We start from the raw sequence: 19,608 nt of genomic DNA, 5'->3' as shown, positions 1-19,608 counted from the left end.
TACATTATACACACAAACATACCGGTCCATCACACCGCCTGAGTCCCCGCTCCTTCCCCGATTCGGGGCCAGTGAGTCCAACTCATCAAAGAATATAATGCATGGAGAAGCTACTTGAGCCCGGGAAAAGACTGCAGAGAGAGAGAGAGAGAGGTCAATTAGATGGGCGAGCAGAGGAGCGGCAAAGGGCGAGCAGAGGCGCGGCATAGGGCGAGCAGAGGCGCGGCAAAGGGCGAGCAGAGACGCGGCAAAGGGCGAGCAGAGACGCGGCAAAGGGCGAGCAGAGACGCGGCAAAGGGCGAGCAGAGACGCGGCAAACGGCGAGCAGAGGCGCAGGTAAGAGCGAGCAGAGGCGCAGGTAAGAGCGAGCAGAGGCGCAGGTAAGAGCGAGCAGAGGCGCAGGTAAGAGCGAGCAGAGGCGCAGGTAAGAGCGAGCAGAGGCGCAGGTAAGAGCGAGCAGAGGCGCAGGTAAGAGCGAGCAGAGGCGCAGGTAAGAGCGAGCAGAGGCGCAGGTAAGAGCGAGCAGAGGCGCAGGTAAGAGCGAGCAGAGGCGCAGGTAAGAGCGAGCAGACGCAGGTAAGAGCGAGAAGACGCAGGTAAGAGCGAGCAGAGGCGCAGGTAAGAGCGAGAAGACGCAGGTAAGAGCGAGCAGAGGCGCAGGTAAGAGCGAGCAGAGGCGCAGGTAAGAGCGAGCAGAGGCGCAGGTAAGAGCGAGCAGAGGCGCAGGTAAGAGCGAGCAGAGGCGCAGGTAAGAGCGAGCAGAGGCGCAGGTAAAAGCGAGAAGAGGCGCAGGTAAGAGCGAGCAGAGGCGCAGGTAAGAGCGAGCAGAGGCGCAGGTAAGAGCGAGAAGGCGCAGGTAAGAGCGAGCAGAGGCGCAGGTAAGAGCGAGCAGACGCAGGTAAGAGAGAGAAGACGCAGGTAAGAGAGAGAAGACGCAGGTAAGAGCGAGCAGAGGCGCAGGTAAGAGCGAGCAGAGGCGCAGGTAAGAGCGAGCAGAGGCGCAGGTAAGAGCGAGCAGAGGCGCAGGTAAGAGCGAGCAGAGGCGCAGGTAAGAGCGAGCAGAGGCGCAGGTAAGAGCGAGCAGAGGCGCAGGTAAGAGCGAGCAGAGGCGCAGGTAAGAGCGAGCAGAGGCGCAGGTAAGAGCGAGCAGAGACGCAGGTAAGAGCGAGCAGAGACGCAGGTAAGAGCGAGCAGAGACGCATGTAAGAGCGAGCAGAGACGCAGGTAAGAGCGAGCAGAGACGCAGGTAAGAGCGAGCAGAGACGCAGGTAAGAGCGAGCAGAGACGCAGGTAAGAGCGAGCAGAGACGCAGGTAAGAGCGAGCAGAGACGCAGGTAAGAGCGAGCAGAGACGCAGGTAAGAGCGAGCAGAGGCGCAGGTAAGAGCGAGCAGAATAGTTGGAGGTTTGGTGCTTGCTAACCTTCTCTGACGTTCTCTTCACTCTGTCCGACATACATGTTAATTAATTCTGGTCCCTTCACACTGCAGAGAAAAATAAATCCTGGAGTTGACAACAAATAAATAAGTACAGGTACCCCATCAGAACCCAGTAAACCCCCCAATACATGGAGAACCCCAATTCTATTGGAAATTCACTCCTTAAGAATTGTCCAGCAAGAACTGCTGCGGGGATAATACACTGCAGGGGGTTACTCATACACACAGCAGGAGAGAATGAAGGAGGCCACAGACGGAAGGAGCAATGTATTCACTGCACCACCACAAATGTGCGGAGCACGGTACCTGAGGAAGGTCATGGCACATTCTGTTGCAACAGCTTTGGCCAGCAAGGTTTTTCCAGTTCCTGGGGGACCATAAAGCAAAATCCCTGATCTACAGAGCCCTAAGCCCAGAATCTCAGGGTGCTCCAGAGGTAACTGCACTGTGTCCAAGAGCTGACGCTTAGCATCTTCTAGTCCACCCACATCTGTCCAGCGCACACATGGAATCTGGGAGAACAGAGAAGAACATCTACATACAGTGGGGAAACATGCCAGTTGATCAAGATTCTAGAAGTAAATAAGAACTTTGTTAGTCCTCTCCAGGACGAAAGGGCCGATCGTCTGTAAATAAAGAAAAATCAATGTGAAAGCTTCAGCAACTTTCTAACAGACGTGGGAGCGCGAGCCCCAGAGGAGAGGAGCGAGGGAGAGCGAGCCCCAGAGGAGAGGACCGAGGGAGCGCGAGCCCCAGAGGAGAGGAGCGAGGGAGCGCGAGCCCCAGAGGAGAGGAGCGAGGGAGCGCCAACCCCATAGGACAGGAGCGAGGGAGCGCGAGCCCCAGAGGAGAGGAGCGAGGGAGCGCGAGCCCCAGAGGAGAGGAGCGAGGGAGCGCGAGCCCCAGAGGAGAGGAGCGAGGGAGCGCGAGCCCCAGAGGAGAGGAGCGAGGGAGCGCGAGCCCCACAGGAGAGGAGCGAGGGAGCGCGAGCCCCAGAGGAGAGGAGCGAGGGAGCGCGAGCCCCAGAGGAGAGGAGCGAGGGAGCGCGAGCCCCACAGGAGAGGAGCGAGAGCCCCAGAGGAGAGGAGCGAGGGAGCGCGAGCCCCAGATGAGAGGAGCGAGGGAGCGCGAGCCCCAGAGGAGAGGAGCGAGGGAGCGCGAGCCCCAGAGGAGAGAAGCGAGGGAGAGCGAGCCCCAGAGGAGAGGAGCGAGGGAGCGCGAGCCGCAGAAGAGAGGAGCGAGGGAGCGCGAGCCGCAGAAGAGAGGAGCGAGGGAGCGCGAGCCCCAGAGGAGAGGAGCGAGGGAGCGCGAGCCCCAGAGAGGGGAGCGAGGGAGCGCGAGCCCCAGAGAGGGGAGCGAGAGCCCCAGAGAGAAGAGAGAACGAGCCACAGAGAAGAGAGAGCGAGCCATAGAGAAGAGAGCGAGCCACAGAGAAGAGAGAACGAGCCACAGAGAAGAGAGAGCGAGCCACAGAGGAAAGGGCGAGCCACAGAGAAGAGAGAGAGAGTGCGAGCTGCAGAGAGGAGAGAGTGCGAGCCACAGAGAGAAGAGAGCGAGCTACAGAGAAGAGAGCCACAGGACAGAGCAAGCACAGACACAGCAGACAGCTCTGCAGCCGAGGGGGGGGGGGGGGTGCGTTCACTGAGGAGACACTGTCGTTACCTGTTAAGGGGGAGGGAAGGGCTGCAAACAGGAGAGAACTGAATGTATTATCTAATAGTTACCTATAAATACTTGTTGTATACATGCAGCAATACATATTTATATTGGGTCTCTACACCCCCTGCTCGGAGTGGTGGCCTCCTGGCTGCAATAAAGCGTTACAGTATATGGTCTGGTCAGTTGTATGTAGTGTTTGTATATAAAACAATTAACATGGCTATTAAGCTTTTAATTAGCAGATAATACACTTTTTAAAAACTCAACTTCATACAGCCCAGATTCCCTCCCGGTGATTATGTGAGGACACCAGTTCTGTACATGGGAGTGAGCAGGGTCCGAGCAGGAGATCAGCAGGTGCAGCAGCCTGGAGAGCGCTCTGATAGAAATGAGACTGTCAAGACGGACTCACCTTCGGGGCACCAATGGCTTCAGAATGAGCCTCCTGCAATTCAGAAAGTGCACAATCCAAATCCCGAGATGTGACCGGAAAACCAGCAGCCAAGTGACCTTCTTCATCCTCCTCCGAAAGAGAACTACAAACAAGCACAGTGATAAGCCAAGAGGGAGGGAGCCCAGGCCGAGGGGACAGGAGAAGTCCAGCGAGGGCAGGAAAAATGCAGTAAAACTTATAGATGATGAAATCCAGAAGAACTGGAGATGTGGGACGTGGGAACTAACCAGGAATCGCGGATCCTGGTGCAGGAGATACGTCCAGCTCTTGACAGCAACGCACAGAGATCCCCAACCACAAAGCCCTGAGGAAGACATGAGGAAGACATGAAGAAGACATGAGGAAGACACGAAGAAGACACGAAGAAGACACGAGGAAGACACGAAGAAGACACGAAGAAGACACAAGGAAGACACGAGGAAGACACGAAGAAGACACGAGGAAGACACGAGGAAAACACGAGGAAGACACGAGGAAGACAAGAGGAAGAGTCACATTCACTGCTGCGTCTCCTTCAGACGTCATGGAGGAATCCTAGAAGTGCAGTATAAACAGATGCAGCAGAACGGACTCTCCCACCACAATCAATTGGTTACCAGTGGGCTTTTTTTTTTCTCCAGAGGATAGCAGAGAAGTCTACAGCGTTACCAAAACTGAAAAGTAAATGACAAACCCATGCATGTACCAGAGAGTGCAGGATTCTACTGTAGGGGGCGCTACCTGCTCAATACTAGTGAAACTGCTCATCACAAAATGTGTACAAGGTAAAATCTGGACTATGCACAGTGGTTTGTGATATTCTCACCGCAGTCCTGCGTGCCAGGTGAGGGAGGTCCACGTCTCTGCTGAGGGGAAGCGGAGCAGTCAGCACAGTGAGGAGGGAAAGACGCTGCTCTTCTGTAGGCGCATTCAGGGAAACCTCATGTAGAAAGCAAGTCTGGAGATCCAGAGGGATCGCTTGTGCTCGAGAGGTTGTAGCGACCACCAGAAAAGGCAGTTCCCTGCAAACAAAAAAAGTCTGTATGAGGGTGAGGGCAGCTCCAGTCCATGTAACAGGGACCTATTGTGATGACGGAAGAGACAGACATGACAGAGCGAGGTCTCTCCTGTATGATGGCAGAATTATCAGTCTAGTGGAGACCTCCTCCTGTCACGTCTGTCTCTTCTATGATCACAATGGTTATTTAGCACATTTGGAGGGTGAGACTTGGATGTTTTGCCCTCCGCCCTGGAACTCGCTCTACCGGTCTGTGTGACTTGTCCCAAGGAAGAGGTTGGACAGAGCAGAGATGAGTCGTGTGTCTTCTCCGGAGCCATCTCTGTCCTTCCCCAGCAGATCCAGGTGACAGAGCAGTAGGACACAGGGCCGACAATCTTGGGCACGAGAGAATACGGAGCGCAGACGTGAGATGCTGCTGGCGCTGCTCTCCCGGCACAGCCTCGCACACTCAACCTGAAAAAAGCACAAGGTGAGTAAGTCCCACAGGCAGGAGGTTGTAGAGTGGCCTGAGACAGACATGAGGCGCACACCTGATACAGATGTAGGTTCAGGCGGCTGCACGCGGCTCGCACCACCATCATTTTACCGCTGCCTTTAGGACCACTGAGAAGAACGTGACCTCCAGCCCCAAGAACATCACTGTTGTGATGAGGAGAGCAAAGTTAAGTAATACGGCACCACAGCTGGGGAAGGAATCACAGGGTATGGAAACATACGTGCTCTGCAGATGAGGCAGGAGTATCCGACAGACGTCATCCACTGCGTGTGACAGGCCGGCCGGGAATAAACTGCTCCAGAATACGTGACCATCACGGGATGGAAAGGAAGGGACAAAGCTGCATACACTGCCCACCTGTCATATGACGTAGAGGTCGCTGTGAGGACATAGAACATCATACACACACCACACATGTATTCTGTGTATTCTAACCTGGTAGAGCGTGGTGTGACTGGTGCTGGCCACGTAGCCTTCATTGCCTTCCTCTCCCTCAATTTTTCGCACCTTAAAGTAGAGATCTGGACATCTGGAGAACGACACAAGACGTTCAGGACAATGAGGTTGTTGGAAAAGAATAAACAAAATACCTGAAGCCTACATACATGTAAACACCAGGATTACATACATGTTAACAGACGTGCACTCAGGAAGACACCCAGGATTACATACACGTTAACAGACATGCACTCAGGAAGACACCCAGGATTACATACATGTTAACAGATGTGCACTCTGGGAGAGACCCAGGATTACATACATGTTAACAGATGTGCACTCAGGAAGACACCCAGGATTACATACATGTTAACAGACGTGCACTCTGGGAGAGACCCAGGATTACATATGCCATCGTTATAGAAGTTACAAACCTTACTGGGATCTGTGACTTGTTGAGGTGAAATTCAGAATGTGAGAGACATGAGACACACAAGACATCACCCACCTGGACTGCCCTAAAGTGAGAGAGAAGTTATTACACAACAGAAAAAGGAGAACAGCAATGAACAATAAAGAGGGCAGAGTGCCAGCCCCGAGACAGAAACGAGGGCAGAGTGCCAGCCCCGAGACTGAAACGAGGGCAGAGCGCCAGCCCCGAGACAGAAACGAGGCCAGAGCGCCAGCCCCGAGAAAGAAACGAGGGCAGAGCGCCAGCCCCGAGACAGAAACGAGGGCAGAGCGCCAGCCCCGAGACTAAAACGAGGGCAGAGCGCCAGCCCCGAGACTGAAACGAGGGCAGAGCGCCAGCCCCGAGACTGAAACGAGGGCAGAGCGCCAGCCCCGAGACAGAAACGAGGGCAGAGCGCCAGCCCCGAGACAGAAACGAGGGCAGAGCGCCAGCCCCGAGACAGAAACGAGGGCAGAGCGCCAGCCCCGAGACAGAAACGAGGGCTGCATTATGTAAGTGAAGGAAATTTAAGTCACCCGTAATGTAAGGGAGGATAAAGAATCTGGGGAAGGTTTTTGCAAGAAAATAAAAAACAATGATGGGCATAAAGGACAAGGGACAAATACTGAGGCAAGAGACCAAACAAGAAGGACACGTGACGATGGACGTGATGCAGGACGTCAGCTGCTGACCTGGGTGTTTGGAAATGCTGACACAACGCTTGCTGGTATGTGTCGTCACTACTGTAAGCGGGAGACTTCACCACATCTACATGAAGCAACGTGGCCACCGGAGGCTCCACCAGAGCGGACCGACCTTCCCGCGTCGGCTCATTGCTGAAACGCTGACACGGAGGAAAGGAAGATCAGTAAATGAACAGAACATCTTCACATTCTAAAACCAGTGAGGAGGAACGTGTGACAACACCGGATGGCAGTTTTACGTCAAATGGCCTGATATTTAGACAACTTAGAAGCACCATAACCTGTTCGCACCAGGACAAGTCTCATTCTGATCAGCTTCATGACGACCCATTAGAATATCGCAATAAATTCCACCGAGACGTGCGCTATACGAAATCACGGTGTACAAATATTTACCAAACTTACCTTCATTTACTTTTTCAACCAGCAAACAACCCCCCGCCCCATCTCATTCCCCCCAAAAAAATGTCTCCATCATCGCCATAAATAATCCGGAATCTCTTTCCATGCAGAGCATTTTTTGAGCAGAGACGTTCTCTGTGTTGAATTATAAATGTATTACTTGGGTCTCCCAGGTCTGGAATACCACCAGATCTATTGACAACCAACATTTTCCCACCTCTTTCCTGGACAAGTAGAAACCTTGATCTATTGCTCAATCACTCCATTTACTCAGAGGTTCTGATTACAAATCGCTCAAGATGCAACTTGTGGTTTCACACTGAATAGATGGACGATATCGGCAGTAACAAAGTTTATTGGAATTATCCATACATGAAACACAGTTAACCAATGACAGTTCAGATCAATTACCTTCACAACCCATTAATAACTTCAATGAACAGTCCCAATTTATGGATAATACCTTATCCACGGTGTCTTTTTTTAGGGCTTCCCCTACAAATTGCTGTACCTCCGGTCACTCCTATTTCCCATTCACAAGAATTTCTTCTACCATACCTAAAGAGTCCCAAATCACAGGCAATAACTTCCTTCTTCCCAAAAATTTCAACAAAAAGAAAACTAGAAATAGATATTGCGGATGTAGAGGTGGGAAAAATAGACGCACCAAATCAATCCAAACTCCCAAAGAAATACAGCCCAAAACAATAAAATTATTTCATCTTTCTAATTATATTCTTAAGAACAATGAAAATGCACTTTTATCCAAGGGTTGTCCTTCTGCCCCACCTCCATGCCTGATGGTTTTAATTTATTTATGGATTTGAATAGATTTATTAGGAAATTGACCCTACTTAGACATTTTTCGTTAATACCTAGTGTGGTTCCTTTGCCTGTTTCTCCTGGTGACATTCCCCCCATAGTTGCACCACTACCTGTTCAGGTGGAGGTACATTCTAAATCATCTTTCTATTCCTTACACCACAGAGGTCCTTATTTGGACACATTTTCCACTTTAGTTGGTAATGAATTCAAATCTTTGGAAAAACCTAATATGGTAATTGACAACCTCTCTTCTTGTGAAAGAAGGGCTCTAAAATCCCTTCAGAATAATCATTCGATTGTGATACGCTCAGCCGACAATGGGGGTATTGTTATCCAGGATCGGTCGGAATATATTAAAAAGGCATACAGAATTCTATCAGATGCCACTTTTTATGAGAAATTGGTGAATAACACTATACCATCTGATCTCATTGAATAGAATCATCTCATTGGGTCAGCTTTTACTAAAGGCTTATTATCAAAAAAAGAAAAAAGTTTTTATCAGTCTCATTTCCAAACATACCGTTTTTATACCATCTACCAAAAATCCACAAGTCCATGGTTCCCCACCAGGTCGGCCCATTATCTCTGGTATAGGTTCCCTCACGAGCAATCTGTCTCATTTTATAGATTTACACCTCCAGCCCTTCGTCCTTGAGTTACCTTCCTTCCTCATGGATTCATCACATCTTATCAGAGATCGTAACGCTTTTAATTGCAGTCAAAATTTTAATAAAGTGAGTTTCCTTACAGCAGACGTATCTGCATTATATTCCAATATCCCACATATTTTAGGTATTGAAGCTATCGCCCACTATTTATCTTCGGATGTCCGCATACCAAGTGAGCAAATCAATTTTTTAACACAATGTATTAATTTTATTTTACAACACAATACTTTTATGTTTGATAATAAATATTATCGTCAAACCAAGGGATGCGCAATGGGTTCTAGGTTTGCCCCATCCTATGCAAACCTTTACACCGTCATGTTTGAGGAAAATCATATACTGTGTGATCATCGCTTCAGGGAAAACATACTCTTCTATAAACGTTTTATTGATGATTTGTTCTTCGTTTGGAGAGGTGATGAGGCCTTAGCCACTTCCTTTATCGAATTTTGAAATATAAACTCTTATGGTCTGAATTTTACGCACACGTATTCTGAGGAACAAATAGATTTTTTAGACCTGACTATCAGTAGAATGGGGATACATTCACAACAAAAACACATTTCAAATCAGTGGATGTAAATAGCTATCCTGACTTCACCAGTGCCCACTATCCTCCGTGGCTCCGAAATGTCCCTTTTGGACAATTTCGGAGAATTAGAAAAAATTGCTCCAATCCAAATGATTTTAAAAACGAATGTCAGATTTTAAGGAAAAGGTTTAGGGAGAAACACTTCCCGATTAGTCTAATTGAAGGAGCACAATCTAAAGCAACGAAAAGGACTCAAGAAGAATGTATAAAAATAGTGGAGGTAAAGGAAGCTGATCTTTCCGATTATAAATATAATTTCATCACGTCTTTCAACACTGGGAATAAATCTATCAGGTCAATCCTACATAAACATTGGCATATTCTTTGTAATGATCCGGTTCTAAAGGGGTCACTTCCACCTGTACCCAAGGTCACTTACAGAAGACCCAAAACACTCAAGAATTTATTAGCTCCTAGAAAATTGCAGAATAAAGATATTCCATATATTCCGAGACTACAACCAACAGTTTTAGGATCACTTCGTTGTGGGCAACCTAGATGTATGTGTTGTTCCAACATCACACACAAAACAATACATTTTATTTCTATAGTCACATCAGAATCTTTTCACATCAGGAGTTTCATAAACTGTGGCAGTGAATATGTCATTGACCTCCTACAATGCACCTGTAAGTTACAATATATAGGACGTACCACCCAAACCCTACGTAATAGGATTAACAACCACAGGTCAAATGTCAACAGAGGTTTTTCCAAACAAAGTGTCTCCCGACACTGCCTATATAGACATAATTGTCATTTTGACTGTATAAGCATCACTCCCATTGAGCAAATACCGGCAGATTACACTAATAGATTGAAACAGCGAGAGAAGTATTGGATATATAAACTGTGTACACTGCACCCTGAATGACATCAGTGAGTCCTCTCTAGATTAGAAAATATACTTTCTAATTCCCCGTCACACACCCAGCCATCGTATTAACGGGGACGCTATTTGTCTCCTATCTAACGTATTATTGGTCTTTTATTGTTATAATGTCATGAATTTTATATCGATTCTTTGCATCAAACGGTCACATCTATTATTCGATTTTAATTGATCAAGCGATATGTTGTTCTTTTACAATCAGGCTATTTGTTTATAGGCGTTTTCTATGACAACGGGAATGCGAACCATCTCCCCCGTAATGTACATTTACATTTCTAGTATGGACATTATAAAGTTTCTTAAATCATCAATTTAAAATTATTGTATCAAATGGTCATAGATGTTATTCGTTTTTTGATATATTTTTTGTTTTTCAATAATTCATGCTTTTTATGTGATTTTAGATCACTTACTATGAGATAGAATTATATATATACTCTTGAATTCATTCTCATTTTCTGTCAACCACTAATGGTGTAAGGGTTTAGATTTATTCATATTCTGAAGAGCCAATTCATCTGTTTTTTGTATATATATTTTTCATTATCCCATCACTGTATAGGAATACATTTTTCTTTTGCAGTTGTTGTTTGATTTTCATTGAGGATAGATCGTAATTGTGTGGTTTGAACACAGTATAAATCTTTCTCCAATCGAATATATTTCCTACGTATCCATTTTCATATGACAGGTGTTGTTATGACAACTTGCACGCTACCAGTCCTCTTCTTAGCGTAAAATTGTATTTTGGTCCTTTATGAGCAAATTAATGTTTATAAAATCATGACTTCCATCTAGAATTATTATAGTAACTTGTCATATGTATTTTTTGGTTTTTAATTATTTTTTGATAATTGTCGCTTTTCTTTTTTTCTTCTTTCCCGTTCAATTGACAATTAGATTTTCATCCTCTCTGCTAAAGAGTAAATAATGTTTCCAATATCATGAATTTTAATAGTGTATCAATACCAGTTGCCTTCGGCTGATATAATCCTGCAGCCTTCTAATGTGACTCACGTTTTAACATCAATTTAAGTGCGGTTTTAGCATCTTCTCATTGCCAGTTATAAATTTGTATACGTTTTTGACTGTTTTAAACTCATTTATCATACAGGTCTTTCTGTTTAATTCAATACATATTGTATTAATCAATCCATTTTGTTTTTCCTAGCGGGATTCCGTTTTCCTCCGGAGTTTCCCTTGTCCCCTCCCTGTTTCCTCCCTGTGATTGGCCCCTAGTTTTACATTGACATGTATATATATATATGTATAATGTTTTTTTGTATATTTATGGCCTGATGAAGATGCATGTCCTGCGTCAAAACGCGTAGCCTGTATTCATTCATATAATAAAAATACAAAATAGTATAGCAGTGCCTTGCTATGGGTCCCTTTTTTCTTCGCCTTTACCTTATCGTTGGCGGTGAATTTCCGTTCACCGGCTTTTAGACCTGGGCAGCAGCTATACCTCGAATCTGGCTGTACACACCCTGGGTGTGTTTCCTTTCCACGCATCTCCACAACGGTGATCTGCATGGAGATTTGTTCTATACCCTTCAACAGTGTTGTGCCTGGTCAGCATAACTTCTCTAGGTGAGTGCAAATTGCAATAGCATTGTTTTCCTATGACCGTTGGATAATTGCACTATGTGGCGCCGTGTGTTTTTTCTCTTTGTTTAGTACCAGTCATATCATAATAAAGTTAACTAGTAATGAGATGGTATATCAGCACATAAGGATTCCACCACTGTCACCAGTCATATCATAGTACAGTGCACTAGTAATGAGATGGTATATCAGCCAATAGCGATTCCACCACTGTCACCAGTCATATCATAGTACAGTGCACTAGTAATGAGATGGTATATCAGCACATAATGATTCCACCACTGTCACCAGTCATATCATAGTACAGTGCACTAGTAATGAGATGGTATATCAGCCAATAGCGATTCCACCACTGTCACCAGTCATATCATAGTACAGTGCACTAGTAATGAGATGGTATATCAGCCCATAGCGATTCCACCACTGTCACCAGTCATATCATAGTACAGTGCACTAGTAATGAGATGGTATATCCGCACATAATGATTCCACCACTGTCACCAGTCATATCATATTACAGTGCACTAGTAATGAGATGGTATATCAGCACATAATGATTCCACCACTGTCACCAGTCATATCATAGTACAGTGCACTAGTAATGAGATGGTATATCAGCCAATAGCGATTCCACCACTGTCACCAGTCATATCATAGTACAGTGCACTAGTAATGAGATGGTATATCAGCACATAATGATTCCACCACTGTCACCAGTCATATCATAGTACAGTGCACTAGTAATGAGATGGTATATCAGCACATAATGATTCCACCACTGTCACCAGTCATATCATATTACAGTGCACTAGTAATGAGATGGTATATCAGCCCATAGCGATTCCACCACTGTCACCAGTCTTATCATAGTACAGTGCACTAGTAATGAGATGGTATATCAGCACATAATGATTCCACCACTGTCACCAGTCATATCATAGTACAGTGCACTAGTAATGAGATGGTATATCAGCCAATAGCGATTCCACCACTGTCACCAGTCATATCATAGTACAGTGCACTAGTAATGAGATGGTATATCAGCCCATAGCGATTCCACCACTGTCACCAGTCATATCATAGTACAGTGCACTAGTAATGAGATGGTATATCCGCACATAATGATTCCACCACTGTCACCAGTCATATCATATTACAGTGCACTAGTAATGAGATGGTATATCAGCACATAATGATTCCACCACGGTCACCAGTCATATCATAGTACAGTGCACTAGTAATGAGATGGTATATCAGCCAATAGCGATTCCACCACTGTCACCAGTCATATCATAGTACAGTGCACTAGTAATGAGATGGTATATCAGCACATAATGATTCCACCACTGTCACCAGTCATATCATAGTACAGTGCACTAGTAATGAGATGGTATATCAGCACATAATGATTCCACCACTGTCACCAGTCATATCATATTACAGTGCACTAGTAATGAGATGGTATATCAGCCCATAGCGATTCCACCACTGTCACCAGTCTTATCATAGTACAGTGCACTAGTAATGAGATGGTATATCAGCACATAATGATTCCACCACTGTCACCAGTCATATCATAGTACAGTGCACTAGTAATGAGATGGTATATCAGCCCATAGCGATTCCACCACTGTCACCAGTCATATCATAGTACAGTGCACTAGTAATGAGATGGCATATCAGCACATAATGATTCCACCACTGTCACCAGTCATATCATAGTACAGTGCACTAGTAATGAGATGGTATATCAGCCAATAGCGATTCCACCACTGTCACCAGTCATATCATAGTACAGTGCACTAGTAATGAGATGGTATATCAGCACATAATGATTCCACCACTGTCACCAGTCATATCATATTACAGTGCACTAGTAATGAGATGGTATATCAGCCCATAGCGATTCCACCACTGTCACCAGTCTTATCATAGTACAGTGCACTAGTAATGAGATGGTATATCAGCACATAATGATTCCACCACTGTCACCAGTCATATCATAGTACAGTGCACTAGTAATGAGATGGTATATCAGCCAATAGCGATTCCACCACTGTCACCAGTCATATCATAGTACAGTGCACTAGTAATGAGATGGTATATCAGCCCATAGCGATTCCACCACTGTCACCAGTCATATCATAGTACAGTGCACTAGTAATGAGATGGTATATCCGCACATAATGATTCCACCACTGTCACCAGTCATATCATATTACAGTGCACTAGTAATGAGATGGTATATCAGCACATAATGATTCCACCACTGTCACCAGTCATATCATAGTACAGTGCACTAGTAATGAGATGGTATATCAGCACAGTGGAATCATTATGTGCTGATATACCATCTCATTACTAGTGCACTGTACTATGATATGACTGGGGACAGTGGTGGAATCCTTATGTGCTGATATACCATCTCATTACTAGTGCACTGTACTATGATATGACTGGTGACAGTGGTGGAATCCTTATGTGCTGATATACCATCTCATTACTAGTGCACTGTACTATGATATGACTGGTGACAGTGGTGGAATCCTTATGTGCTGATATACCATCTCATTACTAGTGCACTGTACTATGATATGACTGGTGACAGTGGTGGAATCATTATGTGCTGATATACCATCTCATTACTAGTGCACTGTAATATGATATGACTGGTGACAGTGGTGGAATCATTATGGGCTGATATACCATCTCATTACTAGTGCACTGTACTATGATATGACTGGTGACAGTGGTGGAATCGCTATGGACTGATATACCATCTCATTACTAGTGCACTGTAATATGATATGACTGGTGACAGTGGTGGAATCCTTATGTGCTGATATACCATCTCATTACTAGTGCACTGTAATATGATATGACTGGTGACAGTGGTGGAATCATTATGTGCTGATATACCATCTCATTACTAGTGCATTGTACACTACATATTCACCTTATTCTACAGGTTGATACGATCACGGCGATATCAAATTCATGTTTTGTTTTATGTTTTACCACTTTAAAAAAACAAAAAAAACAATTTGCTAAAAAAAATAAAAATGTTTTGTGTCGCCATATTCTGAGAGCCATAACTTTTGTATTTTTCTGTAAATTTAGCAATGTGAGGGCTTAATTTTTGCGAGACGAGCTGTAGTTTTCACCGATACCATTTTGAGGTATATGCAAATTTTTGATCACTTTTTATTTCATTTATTTTGAGAGGTAAGGCGACCAAAAAACAGCAATTTGTGCGTTTTATCATTTTTTATTTTTATGGCGATCACCGAGCGGGTTAAACAACGCCATATTGTGATAGTCCAGAATTTTACGGATGTGGCGATACCAGTTATGTTAACTTTTTTAACATTACTTTAGGGGAAAAATGGGAAAAGGGGTTTGTTTTTTTAACTTTTAATTGTTTTTCCCTTTTTCTATTAGTCCCCCTAGGAGACTTGCAGCAGCGATCGTTGGATCACTTGCATGATATACAGCAGTACTAATGTATTGCAGTATATCGGGATATGGACAGATGGCGGACCTGGGACGTTGTTCATCCTTATGATGTCTAGTATCCGCTATACAGGACATCATAATCTAACCATTATAAGCCCAAACCCCCCAGACCCGCGGCGTTACCACAGAGCCCCGGCGTTACCACAGACCACCGGCGTTACCACAGAGCCCCCGGCGTTACCAGAGCCCCCGACGTTACCAGAGCCCCCGGCGTTATCACAGAGCCCCCGGCGTTACCACAGACCACCGCCGTTACCACAGATCACCGCCGTTACCACAGAGCCCCCGGCGTTACCACAGAGCCCCCGGCGTTACCACAGAGCCCCCGGCGTTACCACAGAGCCCCCGGCGTTATCACAGAGCCCCCGGCGTTACCACAGACCACCGCCGTTACCACAGATCACCGCCGTTACCACAGAGCCCCCGGCGTTACCACAGAGCCCCCGGCGTTACCACAGAGCCCCCGGTGTTATCACAGAGCCCCCGGCGTTACCACAGACCACCGCCGTTACCACAGACCACCGGCGTTACCACAGAGCCCCCAGCGTTACCACAGACCACCGGCGTTACCACAGAGCCCCCGGCGTTACCACAGACCCCCCGGCGTTACCACAGACCACCGCCGTTAACACAGACCACCACCGTTACCAGAGCCCCCGGCGTTACCACAGACCACAGGCGTTACCACAGAGCCCCCGGCGTTACCACAGACCACCGGCGTTACCACAGACCACCGGCGTTACCACAGGACCACCGGCGTTACCACAGGACCACCGGCGTTACCACAGGACCACCGGCGTTACCACAGACCACCGCCGTTACCACAGACCACCGGCGTTACCACAGGACCACCGGCGTTACCACAGGACCACCGGCGTTACCACAGGACCACCGGCGTTACCACAGAGCCCCGGCGTTACCACAGACCCCCCGGCGTTACCACAGACCCCCCGGCGTTACCACAGACCCCCCGGCGTTACCACAGACCCCCCGGCGTTACCACAGACACCCCGGCGTTACCACAGACACCCCGGCGTTACCACAGACACCCCGGCGTTACCACAGACACCCAGGCGTTACCACAGACACCCCGGCGTTACCACAGACACCCCGGCGTTACCACAGACACCCCGGCGTTACCACAGACACCCCGGCGTTACCACAGACACCCCGGCGTTACCACAGACACCCCGGCGTTACCACAGACACCACCAGCGTTACCACAGACCACCGGCGTTACCACAGACCCCCCGCGTTATCACAGAGCCCCGGCGTTACCACAGACACCCAGCGTTACCACAGAACCCCCTGGCGTTACCACAGAACCCCCCGGCCTTTCCCCTACAGCATTACCCCCAACATAACCCTACTGTGCTCATTGTCTTTCATCATCTTGGGGTTACAGTCTGCTCTGATCCCGGACACCTTTCTGGTATGTGGGCTATCATGCGGATGAATATATATTCCTAAACTAATCCTCATCAGCGCTTATGTGAATAGAGGTCATACACCTCAGGCTCCTTCCTGGCATGTGGACTGATATGTATTTGTACATGGAATATCTTTGTGTGTATCGGGTGTAACGGCCGCGGTCGCAGAGCCCTTTCATCCTGCGGACATCTACCCCACCGAAGATGCCAGCACATGTGACCGTCCTGTCCTGCAGTGACCACTAGGGTGTGCGCATGAGCTCATTCTGGGCCTTAAAGGGCCAGCGTGCACACGTTAAGAATTAACTAATTACTCCCAAATCACCCTGGACTATAAGAAGGGCCCTGCCCCTTCACTCCTTGCCTGAGCGTTGTTGTGTTTACCCATGTTAGTCTTAGCAAATGGTCCCTTAGTGTTATCCTGTTCCCTGTATCCCATGTTGTAGTTGCTCCTGTGCCCTCTATAGTGTTGGAGTCGGGTACTGCCATTGGCCACGTCTGGTGTCATCTGTCTTGTCTGCCGTCAAGATCCCATCTGTGCCTGCCGCTGCTACTGTCTGGACTATCACAGGTACCCTTGTGCTTGGACTATATTTATTAACTTGGTACACTGTCGTTTGGCCAGCTGCTATCCCGGTACGGCCCAGTGGGTCCACATACCCACAGATCGGGACATTGGGCCCTGGCCTCTTCTCACCTGTATCAGGACCTCGCTGAAAGAGCTGGTTCCAGATGTCAGGTTGAAGGCCAGGGTGGCGGAGATGACGGCGGTGCCAGCGGCCACACTCCCGGGATATGTGGGCTCGTCTCTTGGTGGCAGGCATGGATTGCTCAGCAGGTGATTGTACTTGTGTGGATGCCCCAACCAGAGCTCGGCAGCCACTATCATCGCCAAGTGCCGTCCTCTATTACCCTGCACTGGTGCCTTCCTGGTGCCGCTCCTGTCCAATGGTACAGACACCCATACCCATTCGCGGTGGTACAGGCCAAGCGCCCGCAGCTGCTCCCTGCTCACCCACAAGGCAGAGCTCCGATCCACGGTGCCCCAAACTTCCTGCAGCCTCCCGGCCCGAACCAATGAGTCAGCATCAATAGGGGCCACACGGAGCCTCAGAGGAAGAGGCGTTCGAGCAAAACTGGAGACCAGCGGAGAATGGAGATCAGGGGTGACAAAAGCAACATCCAGAAAACAGTTCGAACCATCCACAACCAGATCGACCAAGGAGGGAGCCCCCTTGTGGTCTTCCTTGGGTCTCTGGTTATTGCCCGGCTCGCTTCCCCGGGGTTCCCCCTCCTCCTCCTGTTGACCAGCCCGGGTTTCCCCCTCCTCCTCCTCCTGTTGACCAGCCCGGGGTTCCCCCTCAGTCTCCAGCCCACCCCAAGTTCCCCCCTCCTGCTCCAGCCCTCCCCTGGGTGCCCCCTCCTGCTCCAGCTCTCCCCTGGGTGCCTCCAGCTCCTCCAGCCCTCCCCTGGGTGCCCCCAGCTCCTCCAGCCCTCCCCCGGGTGCCCCCAGCTCCTCCAGCCCTCCCCTGGGTGCCCCCTCCTTCTCCAGCCCTCCCCTGGGTACCTCCTCCTCCTTCTCCAGCCGTCCCCTGGGTGCCCCCTCCTTCTCCAGCCCTCCCCTGGGTGCCCCTTGCTCCTCCAGCCCTCCCCTGGGTGCCCCTTGCTCCTCCAGCCCTCCCCTGGGTGCCCCCTCCTTCTCCAGCCCTCCCCTGGGTGCCCCCTCCTCCAGCCCTCCCCTGGGTGCCCCCTCCTCCTTCTCCAGCCCTCCCCTGGGTGCCCCCTCCTCCTTCTCCAGCCCTCCCCTGGGTGCCCCCTCCTGCTCTCCCCTGGGTGCCCCCTCCTGCTCTCCCCTGGGTGCCCCCTCCTCCTTCTCCAGCCCTCCCCTGGGTGCCCCCTCCTGCTCTCCCCTGGGTGCCCCCTCCTGCTCTCCCCTGGGTGCCCCCTCCTCCTTCTCCAGCCCTCCCCTGGGTGCCCCCTCCTGCTCTCCCCTGGGTGCCCTCTCCTGCTCTCCCCTGGGTGCCCCCTCTTTATGCGCACTACTCTGGGGTCGTCCCCTGTTGTACTCCTTTACTTCAATGCGGCTGATGCGGGTGTTTGGCCCCAGTATGCCCTGCAGGGTGGGACGGGTGTCTAACACGAGGGCTCCAGTCTCCGGCATAACTTCCCCCCGGCGGACAAGAAGCGGTCCCCGGGGTGCCGGCACCCTGCGACTCTGTACCCCGAGCAGCACCCAGTCCAGGGCCGGGGGAGAGCTGAGCAGAAAGCGGCGCGGGGTCAGTGGGCCCCTCGTCCGAACAAAGAGCAGCGGCCCCCCCGGGCCCCGACGATCGACCATACCGGAAACTTCCGGGATCAAAGGACAGTTCATAATCAGCGCCTTTACTGACGTCACTACCAGTCGCCGACTAGAGGGCGGCCATATTAGTGTAGCCCAGCAGACCTTCATGTTCTCTTCCTCTGTCACACTCGGCAGACTGCTCACTGGTCCAGGGGAGAGGGGACATTTGTGGGATTGGGAGAAATGCTCTGCTGACCGGACCCTATGGTGTGAGTCTAAGGCTCTGTGCACACACAAAACTAAAAACGTCTGAAAATACAGAGCTGTTTTCAAAGGAAAAACCGCTCCTGATTTTCAGCCGTTTTTTTAGCAACTCGCAGCGTTTTTAGCTGCGTTTTTTTAGCTGTTTTTTCTATAGAGTCAATGAAAAACGGCTCCATAAGGCCGGGTTCACACAGAGTTTTTTGCAGGCGTAAAATCTGCCTCAAAATTCAGTTTGGAAGTTAGAGGCAGATTTTCCTCTGCCTGCACGCCGATTATCACTGTGTTTTTTGCGGCCATTGAACGCAAAAAAACGCAAAATACGCTTTCTCTGCCTACCATTTATGTCAATGGGAGGTCAGAGGCGTAACCGCGCGAAGATAGGGCATGTCGCTTCTTTCTCCCATGAGCCGTTTTACCGCTCGCGGGAGAAAACCGCCTTCCCCTCCCATTGAAATCAATGGGTGGCATTTTCAGCCGGTTTTTGTCGA

The 19,608-nt window shown here is 48.7% G+C and overlaps 1 protein-coding gene across 1 annotated transcript in view; it reads right to left on the bottom strand.

Annotated features, from left to right (window-relative positions):
• The window catches only part of PEX6 (peroxisomal biogenesis factor 6), a 34,444-nt gene extending 15,708 nt beyond the window's left edge, over positions 1–18,736 (bottom strand). Inside the window, exons 1-14 of the mRNA XM_075863776.1 lie at positions 18,642–18,736; positions 17,273–18,197; positions 6,628–6,779; positions 5,919–6,002; positions 5,482–5,575; positions 5,267–5,403; positions 5,081–5,189; positions 4,795–5,003; positions 4,356–4,551; positions 3,778–3,854; positions 3,509–3,632; positions 1,744–1,949; positions 1,421–1,482; positions 23–131 (exon numbers count right to left, since the gene is read on the bottom strand). Of these exons, the coding sequence (XP_075719891.1) occupies positions 23–131; positions 1,421–1,482; positions 1,744–1,949; positions 3,509–3,632; positions 3,778–3,854; positions 4,356–4,551; positions 4,795–5,003; positions 5,081–5,189; positions 5,267–5,403; positions 5,482–5,575; positions 5,919–6,002; positions 6,628–6,779; positions 17,273–18,197; positions 18,642–18,736 (2,579 nt within the window). The remainder of the gene's footprint in view (positions 1–22; positions 132–1,420; positions 1,483–1,743; positions 1,950–3,508; positions 3,633–3,777; positions 3,855–4,355; positions 4,552–4,794; positions 5,004–5,080; positions 5,190–5,266; positions 5,404–5,481; positions 5,576–5,918; positions 6,003–6,627; positions 6,780–17,272; positions 18,198–18,641) is intronic.
• Between the last annotated feature and the right edge of the window lie 872 nt (positions 18,737–19,608).

Source organism: Rhinoderma darwinii, chromosome 4, assembly GCF_050947455.1.
Source record: "Rhinoderma darwinii isolate aRhiDar2 chromosome 4, aRhiDar2.hap1, whole genome shotgun sequence".
Classification (NCBI taxonomy): domain Eukaryota; kingdom Metazoa; phylum Chordata; class Amphibia; order Anura; family Rhinodermatidae; genus Rhinoderma; species Rhinoderma darwinii.
This window is presented reverse-complemented; position numbering and strand designations above follow the sequence as displayed.